Source organism: Rhinolophus sinicus, chromosome 16, assembly GCF_057876585.1.
Source record: "Rhinolophus sinicus isolate RSI-liver-muscle chromosome 16, RSI-T2T, whole genome shotgun sequence".
NCBI classification, from domain to species: Eukaryota; Metazoa; Chordata; class Mammalia; order Chiroptera; family Rhinolophidae; genus Rhinolophus; species Rhinolophus sinicus.
Genome location: NC_142516.1, coordinates 27,980,119 through 28,000,606, shown reverse-complemented (window position 1 = coordinate 28,000,606; position 20,488 = coordinate 27,980,119). Strand labels below are relative to the sequence as shown.

Here is a 20,488-nt window from a genome sequence, read left to right as displayed (position 1 = left end):
CCTGTTGATTGATTTCAAAATGTTTAATTTAGGAGATGGGAAGGAAGGCCCGTCTACAAGCATCAAAAAGTGAAAGTGCGAGCTGAGAGTTCCATTTCTGACGAGGGAGGGGCGGGGGGAACACTTGCAACAGTCAGACCTGCTCAGCTGTTCAACACGTGTGCGTTTTACACACATCTAAATAGTTTCTGCTGCAGCACGCATGTGGATGATAGCTGTGCATTTAGTTGGGTTATATGGGTCCAGTTAGGAAACTCACACCTTAAGTATAAAGAAGTAAAACCTTCTCTTCCCGGAGCTATCTACATCCCTGTGTGAAACACACACCCAGCAAATGATGGGAGATCAGGGATTAGCCTAGGCGCAGAGGGCCAGAGAGACGCAAACAGTTTTAGAACAGTTGCTGGCAAAAAGCGCAGCTGCACCTCAGGGAGTCTTTGGGTTGGTGCCTGACTCCTTCTGCACTGGCTGCCAGGTCACTCGGAGAAGCTGGCTAGCGGAGCCTTCCCTTTCGGAAGAGCTGTCCTCTCCCTTACCCCCTCGCCCTGGCTCCCTGCCTCGGGGCAGCCTCGGAGGCGCGCCAGCAGCACTCCTCCAACTCTACTCCACCCGAGCCTGACAGCTGGGCGGTCCCGCCTGACCCGCCGGCGGGCTGCTGCTCCCACTCGCCGACTCGTGCCCAGGCGAGCAGCGCCACTGCAAAAGGGTTGCCAGCGCGCGTCCGAAAGGCCCCCAGGCTGAGGCTGGCTGCGCAGCGTAGTTTCCATTGTGCCGCCCGGCGAATGGCCGGGCAACAGCGCGCGCTCACATGCACACATACCCTCCCTCGCACACGCGGAACCGGCTGGGCCAGGGGGAGGGAGGAGGAGGGTGACGTAGCGTCCCATGGCGTCACATTGACGTCTCGCATTCCAGGCACTCTATGGAGAGGCCGCTAGGGCTCCTGTGGCATAAATGACGTGCCGAGAGAGCGAGCTAACGCGCAGCCGGGAGAGCGGAGTCTCCTGCCTCCCGCCCCCCACCCCTCCAGCTCCTGCTCCTCCTCCGCTCCCCACACACAGACAAGCTCACACCCGCTCCCTCACTCTCACACATAGACACGCGCGCACACACACGCTCCGCACACACACTCCACTGTCTCCCGTGCGCTCACACCCCTCTCGCCCGGCGTCCTCGCGGGTGCAGCACCGCGCGGCAGCCGGACGCCCCTCCAGAGCTCACTTTGCAACGCTGACAGTGCCGGCGGTGGACTTGGAGGTGGGAACAGCGGCGGCATCCTTCCCGCTGGTCGCAGCCGGAGCCGGGACGCCGGTGGAACCCCTCGGCGGCGCTCTCCCATGAGTCGGGATCACAGCATCCCCTGCCAGCCTCTCACCGCCTCTGGGAGCCGCTGGGCTTATACACCGCAGCTCTTCCGGGACAGCAGCTGTGACTCCCCCTCAGTGCAGATTTCGGGACAGCTTTCTAGAAACTCGCTCTAAAGACGGAACCGCCACAGTACTCAAGTACGTATGAGATTCGCCCAGTTAATTGGGGGACTTGCTAAAAAGTTGGCGCTCTAGGAAGCGTCGCTGTGAAATTGACAACTTTGAATGCGGGGGGTTTCTCCCTCACCTCCTCACTGAGGCTTTGCTCGAGGAGCGTCCAGTGGGTTCCTATCTGAAACTTTTCCCCTGTAGCGGGCCCGTGGGGATCACTGGAGCTCGCGGGATTCCTCTCCCTCCAACCCCCACCCAAAGAGGCGAAAAGCCTCTAACAAAGAGGAGGACCAGGATTTGTGCAATAGCAGCTCCAGCGATGTAATTCAGGGTATTTCGGCTCTAGTTGTCATGGTAATGATGCTCTCGGCGGCAGCGGCGGCGGCAGCAGCGGCAGGGAGTTGCATCTCCAGTGATGAACGGCAGTAATTTCCCTGCCTTTTAACTAGGATTTAAAAATAGGGGCTTTGGTGGATCCTAGTTAATACACCTAATGGTGACTCTGAGTGGTTGACTGGGAGGCAGTGGGCCTGGGTAGCAGCAGCCAGAGTTTGCAAAGCGCTCGGAGGATCTCAGAAAAGGGGGCATAATTGTAAGAATGTGACTTATTGTATTGAAATGAGCCTAGGGCTCCACTAGACACGTCTGCCCATCCTCGCTGACTTGCCGGTTTACACTTTTCCCTTCGGAGGTAATCGGGTGTAATTGTGGACTCCCGCGCCCCGACACGCGTGGGGACAGTGTTCCTCTCCTCCGTGCTTGGCTCGTGTGGGAAAGGCATGTTTTACTCTTAACTGACAGAACTCGCGCTTTTGGAGAAGTTGCTCAGAGTGTTTTACTCTTAATAGAAACGAAAGTTCTCGGTGGTGAGAGAACAGTCGTGCCAATGCAGTCAGTGGAGACTGACTTCCAAAGGCACCTCTAGAACCTGTTGGAAACGTGGGGCAGTCGTGAGGGAGAAAGCGTTTGTCCATTGAATCCAAAGAACGTTTTTGAACACAGCCGTGTATTTATGCCTCTAGATACTCCAGAGGAAAGCTGCAAAGGGGGTGGTAATCAGAAATCTCGGGCTGTTATCCCAGGGCCTTGGGGTGCCAGGAGAGAGGTGCCGGGTGCCTGTTTAGTCATTTCATCACAAATTCAATCCTGAATCTTCTTTTCCCACGACGAAGAAATATTTTGTAGAACTAAGTTGGGGAAAGAAAAAGCTGCCCAATGCGTCTACTGGGCGCAGTGAGTGAAGTTAGAGTTTATTCGAGTTGTCTTAGGGCAACAAGATGCTCCAACGTGAATATCGAAGACTCCTTAGGCCACAGCAGCCTCCACACCGGCTCCCTCTCCCTGCACCCACGCACCCCCTTCACTGGGACCGTGCGCTCTCAGGAATTCTCCCCGCCGCTTGTCTCCTCGCTCTCCCTCCGTCTTTCTGAGAATCTCTGTCTTTCCCTTTCTGTCGGTCTCTCCTCCACGCCTCCCGCCCCCGCCCAACCTCCGCCCCCGCTCCCCAGGGTTGGAAACTCCGCGGAGGAGCCCGGGTCACAATGGTGCGTTTCACGGTTTCCTCCACACGCTTCACCACCGGGAGGGGAACACGGGGGTGTTCCTTTCGTCTGCCTATGAGAAAGAAAGGGGCTTTGACAGAGGTAGTTATTTCTTCCTAATTTACAACCCCGAGGCTCCGTGCTCCCGGCCCCAGAGACCGCGAGCGGGAGCCGCAGAACGTGTTTCCAGGCGCGGAGTCTTTGCCTAGGTAACCGGCCAGTTGTGTATGGGTTGGGGGGGAGGGGGGGACGAGGGGCGCTCCGCTCAGCTGTAAGATACGTGGTGTGGCTCTCTCCAGCAAACGCTGATGCGCGAGAGGAGCCCTATCCCTGAAGCGACCATCGCCCACCGGAGTCATAGAGGCTAATCTTCAGAGAAGGGCTCGGCTTGAAAGGCCCCGGGGAAGGGCGGGAATGCGGGCACCAACTGGAGGAAGTGGTTGGGAGGTTGCTGGAGACCCCCATTGAAGATGCGAAGGGTGGGGGGCAGGAAGCGCTTGCTACAGCCGTGGGAAGATCCGTCCGTGCCTGCGCTAGAGCTCGCGCAAGCTTTCCGTAGGATTAGCTGGGGCTGGGGCTGAGGGTGGCAAGGGAATCCCTTATTTCCTGGCCGTCAGGGCTTCCCGGACCTGAAGGCTCCAAGTCCCTCTCTCTTCCTTGGGGGAAGCCCCGGGCTCAGGGTCTGCGAGAGACGAAACTTACACGACCCTCGCGGCCGTGCACCACCGAGGATTTGCGGGGTTTATTTCGGCTCCAAGTTCCCACCCCTGGAGCTGTGAGTGGATCCCAGAAAAGGGGGCGCTATAGGCCGGAGTTTGGGGCGCTAGGATCCTTCCTTGAGGCCCGCCGAGCTGTGCTTTCCGCTACAAAGTTTCGCTGAAGCAATACGCAGAGACGCTGGCCTCGGAGCCGCTCAGGCACCCTCCGGAATGTGCCCCTTCCGGGCCGCGGGAGAGCCCCCAGCCTCGAAGTCGCCCACACTCGAGGATACCGCCTGCTAGTTGCCTCGGCCCTCCCCGTCAGCTACGAACCCCATCCGCCTTGTCTCCTTGCTTCCAGCAGGGGCCTATTTCCACTGTGCCCTTTTGTTTGCTTGACCCTTGGCCCCCGAAACTCCCGGCTAATAGAAGCGAAGCTCCATTAGCATTTAGAATGAAAAGCTCAGACTTTCTTAATTCCTCGGAGCATTCATGCATTCGTTCCAGACCTTGTGCATTTCCTATGCGACGTGTAAAATTTGTGTTTGAGGGGTGGTGGCGGGTGGAATTGGGAAAATGACTATTTTCCGCTCGTGCACACTCACTGACCCCCGAATTCGGGCGGAAGTCTTTCCTCAAGTGTTTTCCTTTCTTTGGTTTTCCTGACTTCGTGAGCTCGGAACCAATTGTGGGGGCAGAGGGATCGATTTCTGGGCGACGTCAGACTGCACCTTTTTAGCCTCCCTTCGGGTGCCACAAAACGGCGGTGAGCGCGGTGGGTGCGGACAGCCTTTCCTCGAGGGTGTGATGCTTTTTGCCTGGTGACTCCCGGCACTGCTTTCTTACCCTTATAATTCTTCGTAATTAACATAGCATTTCCAGAGGCCCCCACCAACTCCTAACACGCCCAGCCCAGGCCGCGGTGACCCAGCCTGGTTTGACTGTAACCTCTGTCCTCTCCTGGTACCCGCAGAGTCCACTGCGGAAGTGCGCAGCCCGGCAAGCCCCGGCCCTGAGACTGTACCCTCGGTGGAGCCGGGCAGCACCACCGCCGCTTCGACTAGCCAGACGTCTCTGCTTCCTCCACTCTCGGCCTCTGCTGGAGAGACCCACAGCCCCACCATTCAGCGCGCAAGATATCATCCAGGTACGTCTGAAGGCACTCCCCCTGATGTCTCCCCGGCTGGGAGAGGTGACTGGAGGAGCTACACAATGAGCAGGCAAGCTGGTCGACTTGCCCAGCGCCAGGGCAGTGACTGCTAGCCGAGCATTTCACAACACAGGTGGCTTCCTTGCACGAAGCTCCTCTGGATACCACACCCTGTTGCTACTGATTGGAGCAGCCAGATTACATTAAGCATTGCATTTCTCAGAAACATTTTTTCTAAGAAAAATGCAAGTATACCATAGATCAGAATCTTTTAATACATTTTTATGTCTCCATTTTTACTCTTCTTTTATATCTAGTTTATACATTTAAAAGTCATGGGTCAGGTCACTTAGAGCAATACAGAGCATTTTTGTTTGTATAAAACCCAAATCATTTGGGTGCAGAAGTGTGGATTATTGAAGCTCAGAGGGAAAGAGAAAAAGCATTTGACCTGAAAACCAAGGAGTAAATTTGAGTTGGCAAAAAGAAACTATTGCAGGCTTGGCTTGTAACACCTCTTTATGTATTTGTTAAAGGGATACCAGGTGCCAGGCCTGTGTAGGCACCAAAGATATGCAGATAAATAGAACTCAGTCCCAGCAAGCCACAGTCTATTTGGAAACCACAGAAAGACACAAGAGCAATTGGTAGGGGGAAATGGCAAAGAAGAATGACAGAAAAGACTAATGGAGGAGAAATCCTAGATGTCTGAAGGAAGGAGAATACGTGAAACATCAGACAGTGTTCTTTATTTTAAATGATTACCCTTTTATTTCACCCCAACAACTGGACTGCAGGATAAATAATCCTTTAACTTCAAACTAGTGAGTGTTTTGAAGGCCTGGTTGGAAAATAAAGGCTTGAGCAGGCCTCTCCTCATCACTGTTTCTTTCAACAGGCCCTCATCACCTTTTTTTCAAGTCAAGATTTTATCCCTTACAGGCATGACTCAATCAGATTTGGAAATGTGGGTATAGAAAGATATCAAAGGAAATGTGAAGCACTCACTTTTCTATTAGTCACATCTTTTACACCAGAGGCTCCAAATATAGACATTAAACCTGGTTTTCCCTTGGTTCAGAAAAACCAACCACCAAAAATTGTCCATTTTACCATTTACATTTAGCCATTAAAGGAAATAATTAGATAATTCATCCACTAGATCCAGTCATTCTCAGAGCCTTCTTCTCATCCAGCCCAACCTCTCTGAACAGTAGTAAACACCCTGGATACCAGTTGTTTTGGGGGCTCAATAGAGTCAAACTGGCAGAGAAACTAAATCTATTAAGAAACTGCTTTATTTTCTAGGGGTACTGATTCTGTCGTAAGAAAATATGTCACCTAATTTACCTATTATGATAGCTGTAAACTGTTGTCATACAACAGCTACTGATATATTTTATTAGTCAGATTTGTGGGGAATACACACACACACACACACACACACACACACACACACACTGTATATGGCAGAGAGCAGGTTTGGTGGGTGTTTTGTTGCAGATGCTGATCTTTTTCTTTGCAGATGGTGCACACTCCCCCAAATCCATTTCCTGGGCCTGTGTTCCCACCTCACCACCTAGCTGGCTGAAGTCATCAACAGGGATCCAGTTTTTGTAGGCTGCTAGCCCTGTCTGGAGGAGTGGGTGGAAGAAATCAACCACAACTTTTGTGTGGGTGGCCTTGGTTGGCACTTATCACATGTTAGAATGTCATTGTTTCCCTTGGCCAGTAAGCCCCATGTAAGACTGACTTAGAGGTTTATAGATCAATGTGTGTGACTAGGGGGACCAGTGGCCTCTTTTCCCCAAAATAAACCAACAGGGCATTCACTGGCTTTCTTTTTCTCCTCCCAACTAGTGGCTGAGGTCACTCCAATTGATTTATTGGGCTCCAAACCACTTTTAAAAATACCACTGGAGGGGTGGCCGGTTGGCTCAGTTGGTTAGAGTGTGGTGCTGGTAGCACCAAGGTTGCCAGTTTGATCCCCACATTGGCCACTGTGAGCTGCACCCTTCTTCAAAAAAAAAAAAAAAAAAAAAATCACTGGGCCTATGAGGGAAGACATCAAATTTCCCATATCTGGTGGAAGACAGGGCAAGGAAGGAAAGGTGGGTACAAATGTCCCCAGGGAGCCGGGTTTTGGCATTCTGTGGCCTCTTTTGACAGTCTAATCAAGGCGGGATTCAGCTTTCTTGTTAGAGAAGGGAGGGGGAAGGAAGGAAGGAGGGGGTTTTCAATCTGCGCTACCAGGAGGAAAGGAGGTTTCTTCCTCTCTATTTCCCAGACTGAAGATCAATGTACCCAGTGCTGCCTATTAGCTAAGAAAGAGTGCTACCTTGCTTCTCAAAGACCCTCTCCCCTGTCCTTGCAGATATGCCCTGCGTGCAAGCCCAGTATAGCCCTTCGCCTCCAGGTTCCAGTTATGCAGCGCAGACCTACGGCTCAGACTACACCGCGGAGATCATGAACCCCGACTATGCCAAGCTGACCATGGACCTCGGCAGCACCGAGATCACAGCCACGGCCACCACATCCCTGCCCAGCTTCAGTACCTTCATGGAGGGCTACTCAAGCAACTACGACCTCAAGCCCTCCTGCCTGTACCAAATGCAGCCCTCCGGGCCGCGACCCTTGATCAAGGTGGAGGAGGGCCGCGCGCACGGCTACCACCATCACCCCCATTCCCACCCCCACCCCCACCCCCACCCCCACCATCACCAGCAACAGCAGCAGCAGCCATCCATTCCGCCCCCGTCCGGCCCGGAAGACGAGGTGCTGCCCAGCACCTCCATGTACTTCAAGCAGTCCCCGCCGTCCACCCCCACGACGCCGGGCTTCCCGCCGCAGGCGGGGGCGCTGTGGGACGACGCTCTGCCCTCGGCGCAGGGCTGCATCGCGCCCGGCCCGCTTCTCGACCCGCCGATGAAGGCGGTGCCCACGGTGTCCGGCGCGCGCTTCCCACTCTTCCACTTCAAGCCCTCGTTGTCGCACCCGCCCGCGCCCAGCCCAGCCGGCGGCCACCACCTCGGCTACGACCCGACCGCCGCCGCAGCCCTCAGCCTGCCGCTGGGAGCCGCCGCCGCCGCGGGAAGCCAGGCCGGCGCACTCGAGGGTCATCCGTACCGGCTGCCCCTGCCCAAGAGGGCGCCCACGTTGGCCTTCCCGCCGCTCGGCCTCACGGCCTCCCCCACCGCGTCTAGCCTTCTGGGCGAGAGCCCCAGCCTACCTTCACCGCCCAACAGGAGCTCGTCGTCCGGCGAGGGCACGTGCGCCGTGTGCGGGGACAACGCCGCCTGCCAGCACTATGGCGTGCGCACCTGCGAGGGCTGCAAGGGCTTCTTCAAGGTGAGCACACGCCTTCTCCTGGCGCCCCCTCCCTCCGCAGCCAGCCTCAGCCACCCGCTCAAGTGAGCATCTAAGTAGGTCCTTCCGGGTTTGAGAGGTGTAATTGTTATACCCTGCGTTCCTGCAGCCTTTCCTAGCACCTTCACATCCATTTTCTCAGGTTGGTTTAACCTGAAGTCTATTACAGGAGGCCGCCCAGATGGACTTGAGGGGCCTGTGAACTTCTGAGTTGGCAATGCCTTATGATCATTTTCCTGGAGGGAGCTTTCAGTAGATTTGCAAAGAGATCTGTGACCTCAAAAGTGCTAAAACCTCATTACATTCCTCGTCTGTCCATCCTGAGGGGATAGGGTATGTGTGCCAGGTCCTGGGCATTTGTATCTCATTTGTTCCTCATAGTAAGAACTAGGACTCTAGAATCAAACAGACTTGAGATGGAATTCTGGCCACTCAGTAGCTATTTTGATTAACAGTGTCTTTAAGGTAGATCTTAATTATCCTCGTTTGGTAGATGAGGAAATGGAAACTTGGAGAGGTTATTCAACTGCCCAGGACATACACTCAGAGAGTGAGATGGAGACAGGATGCCAGCCCATGTTTGCATGGCCCCAAAGTGTGGAGCATCTTCACAGCTCTGCAAGCTGCAGAACAGACGGGGCAACTAGCTTGATGTAGTTTGGGGCAGCTCCCCCCTAGAAGATAGAAGCTGGAGTCTCACCAATCCATTCTACTTCTGTGCCCCACAGTACGAGGTGTGGAAGTTGTTCATTATCTCATAGACCCAAAGGAGAATTTTATAGTGGGAGGGTCTTCAGACTCCCTCGTATGTTACCCACGAGGAAGCTGAAGCCTGGAGAGGTGAAGCCTTGTGGAGCCTGTTAACAGTGATTTATCAGCACATGGGACAGTTCCAGCTGGTTTCTTCTGATTCTTTAATTCAGTGCTCTTTACACCACTCAGGGGAAAGAGAGCTTGTTCTCTTGCTGCTCTGCTTTAAGTATTGACTCCTGGATTTCTTCAGACACTTAATTCTTTGCCACCCTCCCCACTCCCCTGGCCATTGTCTCAGGAACTTGCCAACGCACAAATGTCCTATGATAATTAGTCTCTAGCCTCCAGTGCTGGTCAAGGTGGAGGGAGAGAGGAAGCTGGATGCTGATTGGGTAACCTAGGATTTGGGAGGCGAATAGGATGTATCTGGGAGCAGGTTGGAATTGGAGTCAGAATACTCAAATAGGAGTCCTTGATCTGTCACCTACCAATTGTATGACACTGGGCATGACACTTCTTTCGAGGCCTCAGCTTCCCTATCAGGTGAATAAAGGCTGTATTAAACGAGACAACATGTATGAAAGCACTTAAAACTACAGTTCATTATAAGTGAAAACTGCCAAGTATTTTTTAAAATGCACGTGTTTGTGGATTGGCATACATACCAACAGGCAACAAGTTATTTTTGACCTGGAGATAGGAATCGTGTGATTAATTAAATTCTGCAGAAAAATGAGAAAATGCTTGTGGAAAGACTGCAGTCTGTTAAGTGCCATACTGAAGGTATGCATGATTCTGATGTTTTAAACGTAGAACTCTCAGGTTAGCCTTTTTTTTTCTGCCTTAACTGCTCAAGCTTTACCAGGGTTACTTTCAAGGAACGGCATTCCTTTCCCAGATTTGATGTGTACAGCATTTCAGTGGAAATGCTGAAGGGCAGTGAAATGGGCAGCCAAGAAAGGAAAAAGAAAGAAAAACACTTAAGAGGAATACAAGTAACTTCAAATATAATCATCCCTGAATAATTGAAAGTTGACCAAAATACAGGAGTGGTAATACATTCCTAGTCTAGAAATGTCAATTAAGTTTCCCCAACAGCGTTCCTTTTCTGCAGCAATCCCTTGAAAACAAATCTATACTTGAAAGGGCGGGGGGTGGCATGAGGGAGAACTACCCCACAGATCTGTTAATTAAGGGAGCAGGAGCAGGTTTTACCCAGTGGCTTTCTACCATTAAATTGAATTCTTTAAAAATGTGACATGAAATGCAGTTAATGATGGAATTCAGTGATTGAACTGTAACGATCTCTCCCTGTCCTTAAACTGCATAGGCACATGCAACGGTAGAAAAGGTTTCAGGTTATTGGAGAAATGTATACCTGAAGCAAAATGCCACCAGCCCTGCAATTGGCATATAGCCTTGAGGATAATGGCAAGAAACAGAGTTTTAGAAATTACTGCATGTTTGAGGAAAGAGAGCTTTGTTCAGGAAATACAACTTTCCTACCCTTACAGACTGCTGAGAATTTAAATGCTGGAAACTCAGAAGGGTGATTGTGTTTTGGAATTTTGCGTTTTAAACTAAAATCACCAACTAAAGCAGGGGAAATGTATCTGGCTTTGTTAGATTTTTTTTTTTTAATTTTATATGAGCAGTTGAGAAATGATCTCTGAACATGAAATTAAAAGGTGATAGAGTGAAAACTAATAAACGGGGGTTGAGGATTGCTGAAAGTAAACATTGAAAATAGATCTCGAATTTTGGGCACAAAATAGATGACCAATCCCAAATTACCTGGATTTCTTTTTCTTAGGCTTACCAAATAAATTCCAACTGTCTGCTCTATTTAGAGTTGTATAGATTCAGGTAATTTCTGAATGATTTCTCCCTAAGTGGTAAATACACAACCTTTGCACAGAAGTTTTTAGTTTTTAAAAACTCAAGCCTCACTTATATAATATTTGGAGCATAAAATTATTGTTTTCATTTATTAATTGTTTCCATGTGTCATTTAAAAAATTATATGTGATTCTGAAGAATACAACATTATTTTATATCCAAGTCTAAGTTTTATCTATATTTTACAATATGGCTATTTTGATACCTATATCAATAGTTATTTATCAAATAACCTAGTAATGGGAATTTTCATTGAAAGTACATGGCTCTCATATTCCTTTCTTTCTCTCATTCTTTTTTGTTTTTGTTTTTGTTTTTTTCTTTCTTGGATGTGATAATGGTTTTTAGCATCCAATTTTAAGATTTTGTTTTCAGCAATCAGCCAGTTCGCCATATATATTCTTTTAAAGACAAAATAAACCACACAGCCTAATTAAGTGATTTTTTTTTTTGCATTAAAACATCATTTCCTGTATGTTTTAACTAGACAAATCCTAATTTTTGCTTTTTATGATTTCATCTCTATTGGGGAACAAAGCCAGTTTACTATGATATTTGACTTACAAAAGTGATAGCCAACAAAGTACATCCCAGATAACTTTGATTTTATTTTAATAAGGTCAGCAATAATCAGGGGAATAGAACAAGTCGAAAATTGTTCCCAAAGGGATATTAAAAGTGGAGATAATCTAATCCTCCAAGGTATGATATGTTGACCTGGTAATTTCAGATATGATTTTATCATTCAGACTTGGATGTCTCCTGAGACTTGCTTCAGAATAATCCAAGATGATTTTCCGTGTCAGCAGCTAACACTAATAAAATTGTTTTTCCTGCAGGCTAGCGTGTTAGGAAATTAAATTTATCTAATTATACGAATTGCACTGTCACTTTTCACATTGTAATTAAAATACATCTTGTCAGGTCCTACCTCTTTCCAGAAACTATTAGTTGACTATCTCTGTATTGTATTTTCTCAGAGAACGGTGCAGAAAAATGCAAAATATGTTTGCCTGGCAAATAAAAACTGCCCTGTAGACAAGAGACGTCGAAACCGCTGTCAGTACTGTCGATTTCAGAAGTGTCTCAGTGTCGGAATGGTTAAAGAAGGTATGGATATGATGCTTTTTATACCACTTGTATATACGTATTCTCAGATAGCACTGAAAAAAAAAGTTAATATTTACGTTGGGATGGTGAATTTTCCTTGTTTCCCTTTCCTTCCAACATTTTATTTTTACGGTGTATGTTTACATTTAAAAATAGTTGAGGACTACGTATTCTAATTTCTCAAAATCAATAGAGAGCTTGTGTACACACATTTTTGTTCTATTTAAGAAGGAGACTCTTGGGGCTAATTCATTACCATATGTAAGTATATGGGTGAGCTTTATGCTGCTTGTTTCAACTCTCATTACATCACTCTGTGAATATTATTCCAAACTTATTGCCACTTTTAAATGGTTGGTCTCATTAATGATTGTTCAACTATAAAGTGTTTTGATTCCTTTTTGTGATTTATGGCATGCTATTCACGAATATGTTTGAAAACATTTTTTTTCTCTCTTTCTGTTGGTACCAGTTGTCCGTACAGATAGTCTGAAGGGGAGGAGAGGTCGGCTGCCTTCCAAACCAAAGAGCCCGTTACAGCAGGAACCTTCTCAGCCCTCCCCACCTTCCCCTCCGATCTGTATGATGAATGCCCTTGTCCGAGCTTTAACAGACTCAACGCCCAGAGATCTTGATTATTCCAGAGTAAGTTTTATGATGTCCTGCTTTTGATGGTACTAGTAATAAGAGTTGATTGAATGACTTTGTGCCTGCCACTGTGCTAAACAATTTTCGTACCGTGTTTCCCCAAAAATAAGAGCGAAAATATTTTTTGCTCCAAAAGACGCATTAGGGCGTATTTTCAGGGGATAGCTTATTTTTTCATGTACGACAATCTACATTTATTCAAATACAGTCATGTCATCTTCTGGAACATCGTCATAACATACTAAATGGGTCCGTTTGGCCGAAGATCTTAACTGGGGCTTATTTTCGGGGTAGGTCTTATTTTCAGGGAAACACGGTACCTTTCCTACATTTCTCACTTCATTTAGCAATTCCAGTGCATCCATTGCACCAAATAATTTTTGCCTTATTGGATCTCTAAATGCCTTAACAAATGACGCTGACAGTGCTGCACCTGTCATAGCCATTGTTACAGGATTCCCGGTGGTTATGCCAATGAAAGTTTGCACAGGTGAATTACAATTTATAGATTTGTTTCATGGCTTAGACAAAGTGACTACTGGTTTTTCCATATTGTAATCAAACCATCTGGGTGAGCTTTAAGTTATCCTTAAGCAGTTTGCCCAGTTGCACTAGCATTGATTGACCTGCTGCTTATTCAGAGGGATTAGACCATTGATGTAGAGCAGGAAACTCTCGCCTTGACATCGGGAGGCATTAGGAGGACTGGGACGCAGCACTTCCTCTGCTGCTTCCTACCTGAGTCACCCGGCTTCTGCTCTTGGCTTTCTCATCCCTGGTGAATGGTGATGGTGAATTTTCCTTGTTTCCCTTTGAGAGATGATCCCTCAGAGGGAGGTTTTGAACATCATTCGATGGTTGAGAAAACATTCGAAAACCATAAATGATTACCAGTGTTGTTATTTAAGTCAACCAAAATATAGGCACATTTTTATGTCATATGGGCGAGAGTAAAATACCAGTTAGAATTCTGCAAACCGCCAGAAACTTGGATAACACAGGGAAGAACCATGAGAAAAGGTTTTATGAGCAGATGTATAAACATTACTGGAAGGCAGTTTTTACAAAGGCTTAATTAGAGAAGTGAACTTCTAGTAAGACAGGGTCCTGCCAAAGAGGGAAAGGAAGGAAAAAGATCACAATTCTCAGGCAATTTCTACACGCTAGACATTGTGGGACATTGTCTCCTTCAACCATTTAAGGAACCTTGAACTATAGGGATCGTTAACCCCACTCATTCTAAGACGAGAAAACTTAGAAACACAGTTTGCACACAGGTCAGAGAGATTCCAGTCCAGGGATCCCCAGTTGGCTGATCTGGCCTGGCAGCTGCGACCAGATTGCCCTTCCCAGGCCTACTCAGTATTTCAAACTTCTGACTGAACCACTGGCAAAGAGTGTGGATGTGTCTGTTATGTGTCCTCCTTTTAGGTTGCAATGTTGACAGAAATGAAAGGGTGATTGGCACACCTGCTATGATCCTCCTTCCCTCACCCCTCCCCTGATTATCAGTTGTGAAGCCTCCTCTCTGCACCTGATCACAAGACTTCATACGAGAAGCATGGTAGATCCTTAGCACCAAAGGTTGAGGACTCTTATTCTCATTTCAAGTAGCTTCTCTTGACTGAAGTCAAGTCTCAAACAATAGTCTAACAGAATAATGCAGAGGTTAAGGCCTTAGGCTTTGGAACCATGCAGGACCCTAGATTAAAATCCCAACACCATCATTCAGTAGCTGGGTGACCTTGAGCAACTGATTATACCTTTTAATGCCTCAGTTTCCTCATCTGTGTTATGGAATAATAATAATACCTACTTCCTGGGGTTTGTGAAGATTAAATAAGATTATACTTGTCAAAACGTCAGCAGAATGCCCTCCCTGTTTGCTATGTCCTTGCCAAACCTTATTCTACCATTTGTTGAGTGTCCTGAGTATGAACACTTCACATGTCAGGTGCCACATAGCAATACCATTAAGGTAAGTATTACGATTCCTGCTTCACGGATGTGGAGAGAAAAACTGAGAAAGGCTAAAGGACTGACTTGCCCAAGGTCACACAGCTAATATGCATCAGAGGTGAATTAGAAGCTAAGTGTATTGGACCCCAAAGTGCGTGCTCCTAAATACCAAGCTTTACTGCATCTCTGATTTCAGTGAAAGTGGGTGCTGGGAAAGCATGAGGGAATAAAGACTTCTCCCTCAAGCAACCTCAGCCTCCCCTCCTGCAATTTTTCTGAATTAATGAAGCTTTGCCGCACTGCCCACATGGAGGCACAGAATCTGTTATTGGGCGAGGGCATTTGAAATCACTATTGATGGTCAGTCTAGAGAATTTAGGCCCCAAAGATGATTTGTTGGGCCCCAAATTATCAGATTATTAGTCTACATGGCTAATTAGTTATTTAGTGGCAAACCCTCCCCGGAACTTGGAGCTGTCCCAGCTGGGAACTCTCCACACTGAAAAATCAATCCACCATGTTTGCTTACCTCTGCACCATTGAATGTGTTAGACTGGTGTCATCATCCTCATCAACAAACATTTATCCAATTTAATTGTTAGCTTTGTTGAAAATAGCAGATTGACCATGCCAGAGTCTGGGTCACATTGATACCACCTTTGGGGCCTGGCTCAATTTTGTAAAGCGTATTTATTTTAATTGCATTGTTTTGGAGTCAGGTTGAACCTCATAGTTTGGATTCTCCTGCTTTAAGATAGCTTTAAAAAATTATCAAAAATTGGACCAAAATCAATTAAATTAAAAGACTTTTTAAAAAATACAGTGAGTTTTTATCAGAAACTTGGATGAAGACAGAGAAGGCATGCTGATCACATTTACAGATGACAGAAATCTGGGAGGGATCGCTAATATGATGGATGTCAGTATCAACATTCAGAGTGATTTCGACAGGTTGGAACAGGATGGGCTGACACCATCATGAAGAAAGTTAACAAAAATAAATGTGAAGTGAAGCATTTAGAATTTTAAAACACGGGAGAGCCTTGGCCTGTCAGTAGTTCATGTTAAGAAGATCTTGGGAGTTTATTCCATACACACTTACTGTGAACCAACAAAGTATATGTGTGGTGGAAGGGAGGGATGCTGAATTACCTTAGGCTGCAGAAGGAAGGGACCAGAGCCAAGCTGGTGATGGTCCCACGAACTCTGTCCTATCAGACCACACTTCAGGATTGAGTCCAATTCTAAGCTGGGGTTTAAGAGGGATGTGGACATACTGTTTCTAGAAACTTGTACGAGACGATTGGAGGAAATGGAAATATGTGGACAGGAAGGGAGAAGCTCTGGCCAGGAGTAGGTCACTCTTTTGCCCTGTGGCAGAGGACTGTTGCTCCCAAGGATAGATCTACAGGGAGAAGGAGGGGGCCCCTTTCAGATCACTCTGAAAACAAAGATGAGCCCCCTTAGCTGCAAGAGCTGCTGTGGCAGTGTGAGTTCATCAACACAAGTAACTGAGAAGAACACGTAACAAGATTTCTCACAAGCAGAGAGGTTATTTTGGATGATATTAAGTTCCTTCCAACTGTAAGATTTTATGATTCTGGGATTTACCTTGTTACCCTAAATGCAAGGGATTATCTATACATATAAGAATATATGTTGTGAAGTAACTTATTATTTAACAAGATGGAACTTGCTTTGTTCTCTAAATAAACATTAACATAAAACGAATGAAGCAAAATGAATTTACTGAATGCCTTCTTTGGGCTAGGCACCGTCACATATATTCTTATATAATTTCACTTAAGCTCCAGCTTTATGTGATATAATTTATGGTTTCAGTCATTTTTTTAAAGAATGTCATTCATTGAAACTCAATTTTCATAATACCTTCTCCTTAAAGTTTTATATTTATAAATTTCTAGAACTGGAGGTGCCTTTGAGATCATGTACTCCAACCCCCCACATTTTCAGAGTAAGGAAGGGATTGCAGAGGTTAAGTGGCTTGCCTAAGATCAGTGACAGAGCTAGGCTAGATCCAACTCTCCAAACTCAAGGTGATTTGTTTCTATTTCACCATACTGCTACTTATATTTAATGGCAATTTACTAGATATTTAAAAAAATAAAAACTTCATTTGCTTTTTAAAAATTACTATAATAGTAATATATATCCACTGGTATTTAAAAAGGCAAACCATTTAGAAGTGGATAAAGTGAAAAATGAAAGTTTCCTCTCATTTATTCCTGCCTAATCCTACGCGTCAGCAGTAGCTCATGTTAACATTTTAATATGTATCCATAATTTATTACATTTTATATAAGAATTTGCTACAAATTTGCCTTGTCAGTCAGTTGATTTGCCGGAAAGAATTTATAAAAGGTATTAGCTTCCCCTAGTGAATCAGGCGAATAGAGAAATGAGGAAACGTTTGCCAGGCAGGGATGTTCAGATCTTCATGTACCAGCATACGTGCCTTTCAGGTAGCAGTGGGGCGGTTTTCCCCATTTGTGGGAAGAGGAGGTGGAGGAGTTGTGTTCCAAGCCTCAGAGGAAACAAATGTTTTAGAGGCCAGAGAGAGAGTTCCTTGCTCTGTGAAGCGTTCCTGGCTCTGGGACCTTCACATTTCCTTTGGGCCAAGCTTCTCTCCTTCAAAATTGAGCTCAGATCATTGTATATCAGTGCAGTCAAAACATGTCACATTTGATTTCTTTCTTCTCGAAATGTTGCTATTCTCTGCCCCACAGTTGCTTTTAATTTAGCAATACAAGTATATATAGATACTGGGCTTGGCATCAGAGCCTGCATAATTATTAATGAGAAAGTATACTTAACATCCTCATTAGTTGGTCATTTTAAGTTTTTGTTGTTGTTGTTTTGTTTTTAGCAAACTAGGATATTTTCTGGTAATTGGTGTCACTTAGTATAGTAACAGAGCCAAATACAAGAGATAACTGCTCAGATAAAATCAGGCACCAGCAAATGGCATTTACGTATGTTTATAAGATAGCCCGAGAAACACCAAGCCTAACATGTTAGACCTACAGAGTAAACAGCATGAAAACTGCAAAGAGGGTGGTTTCATGGCCTCCTCAGAAGATCCTCTCAAATTGCCTCTCAATTTGTTAGATGATTTCAGGCCAGTCCCGGCCCCTCTGTGGGCCTGCTTCCTCTTCTGAATGGTGTGGGGAGTGGACTAAGTGCATTCCCATGATCCCTTCCAGCTTTTTAATTCCCTGACCCGCTGACCATCAAACCTGCTACGTGTAATTCCACTATGGCTGCAGGTCTGCAGGTCCCAAAGGATGGTGCCCAGACTGGCCCTGTCAAAAAGAGCCAGGATGTTGGCTTAAAATGTAGATTCCTGGGCCACACCCAGACCTACTGAATCAGGGGTTGGGGCGGAGGGGGGAGGCAGTCAGGAATCTGTATTTTAACAAGTGCCTTGGATGATTCTCTGGCACGCTAAGTTTTGAGAACCACCAACGCAGTTTAATAAGAACAATTCAATTTCACCTCGAACCTCCTCTTTCCCAGCTTTCCAGAAAGCAATGAATTCATTTAACAGATGTTGATGGAATGGCTCCTGGGTGTCAGGCACTGTTCTAGAGCTGTGGACACGTTGTTGAACAAGAGAAGCTCCTGCTCTCATAGCATTTCCATGCCGTGAAGGAAAGAGGAAGTAAACAGACACTTAACTGCAGTGATGACTTTGGGGGGAGGAGAGGGACTTTGGGGGGTTTTGTTTGTGTTTGTTTTTAAGGGGAGGTAATTAGATAAGAAAAAAATAAATTGGGGGAAAATATATTCACTGCCAATTTTTAAAGTATCACTTTTTAAAGTGTAAGAACCTAAGAGTATGTACATGTAGTTTGGCTTGTAGAATGAGCACATCTAAAATATACAAAGAAATATAAACACCCAAGGAAAAGTAACATTCTAAGGGGACATAAAATATTCTTAGGACGTTTTACATAGTTAGCCTGCACTGACAGTGAGATAGAGTAAATATCAGATTCCATGCTGCTAGGAAAGCATCACATTGCTAATTTTTTAGGGCTGGTGTTCCCATTCAAATAACTTATTTTAGGCCCAGGGTGTGCCTGAAATCTGACCTGTACAGTCATGTTACTGCCATAGGAAATGTGTAGACTCATTTTAGTTTCAATGACATCCATTGTTGTTTGCAGGTCTAGATTCTCATTCGGGTGCTTTGGTGAAATTAACCATTAGACATTAGCTGTTGGTAAATGTAATACTGTGTCACTGACTAGTGATAAAGCCAGATTTTTGATGGATCAATTATCCACATAGGCTGGAACAAAACGTTAGCATAAACAAGAAAAAAGACTCATTTCTAAAGTCTTCCACTATTTGGCCTGTGTTTGATTGGAATGATCAATAAACAAATATTTTTAGATTTTCTTTGGTGAACCCCATACCTGCCTAGCTCTGAGACATGGACGTACAGGAGCACAGAGGCAGAAGTGGGGGTCTGGCTCTTCCAGCTCTAGGTCCAGTATTCCCTGGTGAGGTTTTTATGAAGGGCTAGGCCAGACAGAGAAAGAATCTAAAATGTTTCATGTTTCTTTAAATCTTATGTTCAATAGAGGGAATACTCGGTTTATCTTTTCCCTCAGCATAGGATGCTGACTCTCCAGTCACCCCCAAGTTACTGGTGGCTCAGGCTTAATCCAGTTTGGCCCCAGAATTCTAGAACATGGACTAGTGTCACTGCAGGTGAAGCTCCAAGGGTCTGGCTGGAGTCTGGCATGCCAGGCCTGCTGGCTTCCCTCCTTGCTGGGCTCCATCAGAGAAAACTGCACACACAGGGCAGGCAGGGCCTGTATTGCCCTGTATGCAGGATGCACACAATGTGAGCCCAGCAGGGGCAGAGGCCTGCAGAGGACCCAGGGTGAACACTAAGCACTCTGGAGGATTCTGAGCAAGTAGTGGAGCCAGAGAGATTATTGAGTTGTGAGCCATGGTTTCAAGGAAGTCAGTGCAAGAGGGAACCGTGAAGTCTCATTCCCAGGAAAAAGTTTCTCTCTCCATTTAACCTTTCTCTCTCCATTTAACACACTATTTTAAAACAAAATAAAGCTGAATCAATGTCAAATTCTAGGCAATCATATCATACCTGGTGTGATTAGCAACATTTTTCATTGAATGCAAGAGCCATCACATGGAACATTCACCAGGACAGATGACAGTCTGGGCCATAAAACACACCTGAACAAATTTAAAAGAACAGAAATCATACAATGTATGCTGTCAAACCACAGTGGAATTAAACTAGAAATCAGTAACAGAAAGACAGCAGAATGCAACAGCCAGAAGGACTCCTAAGGAACAGCTAGCCCGGTCACTTCCTACGTTAGACGCAGAAGCAGACCCAGAGAAGTTAAGTGATTTTGTCTAGGGCTGCACAGCAAGTCAGTGCCAGAGCCTGGGGGAGGACCCCATGGCCTGCTGCCTCTACTCCACATTACCACTCACTCGGGAATGTCACACGTAGTGCTGTCAGCTCCCTAAGGTGGTTCTGCCCTGAATTTTATCCTGCCCTTGGAGAGCATATGGAATTAGATTCATATCAGAGGAGAAAGCAAAAAATAATAAAATCCCTTTTTTCTACTCTCCTCCTATTAACAGTATATGAGCTGAAAGGAGATGGTGGGAAGTGTCTATGACACCAGGATCAGGCTGCCATCCTTGAATATCCGTGGGAAGGAGTTCTCCCAGACTGTGCTCCCATGGTCCATTACATCACAGAAATATCCAGGGCTTCACAGAACCCAGGCCCTGCCTGGGTGGGACAACTGGGCACAGAGGAGCCAGGGCTCTGAACAGGACCTGATGTTATAAGATCCTAGAGAGTCAGGGCTG

The 20,488-nt window shown here is 46.5% G+C and overlaps 1 protein-coding gene across 3 annotated transcripts in view; it reads left to right on the top strand.

Annotated features, from left to right (window-relative positions):
• The first annotated feature begins 1,008 nt into the window (after positions 1-1,008).
• The window catches only part of NR4A3 (nuclear receptor subfamily 4 group A member 3), a 38,941-nt gene continuing 19,461 nt past the window's right edge, over positions 1,009-20,488 (top strand). The window contains exons 1-6 of one of the 3 annotated variants that reach the window (XM_088792742.1): positions 1,009-1,505; positions 4,358-4,483; positions 4,691-4,864; positions 7,242-8,215; positions 11,866-11,995; positions 12,468-12,640. In XM_088792742.1, coding sequence (XP_088648868.1) covers positions 7,244-8,215; positions 11,866-11,995; positions 12,468-12,640 — 1,275 coding nt within the window. In that variant the 5' untranslated portion in view covers positions 1,009-1,505; positions 4,358-4,483; positions 4,691-4,864; positions 7,242-7,243. Of the gene's footprint in view, positions 1,506-1,913; positions 3,229-4,357; positions 4,484-4,690; positions 4,865-7,241; positions 8,216-11,865; positions 11,996-12,467; positions 12,641-20,488 lie in introns of those variants that run through there. The other 2 variants (XM_019729222.3, XM_074330767.2) reach the window with 2 other exon arrangements.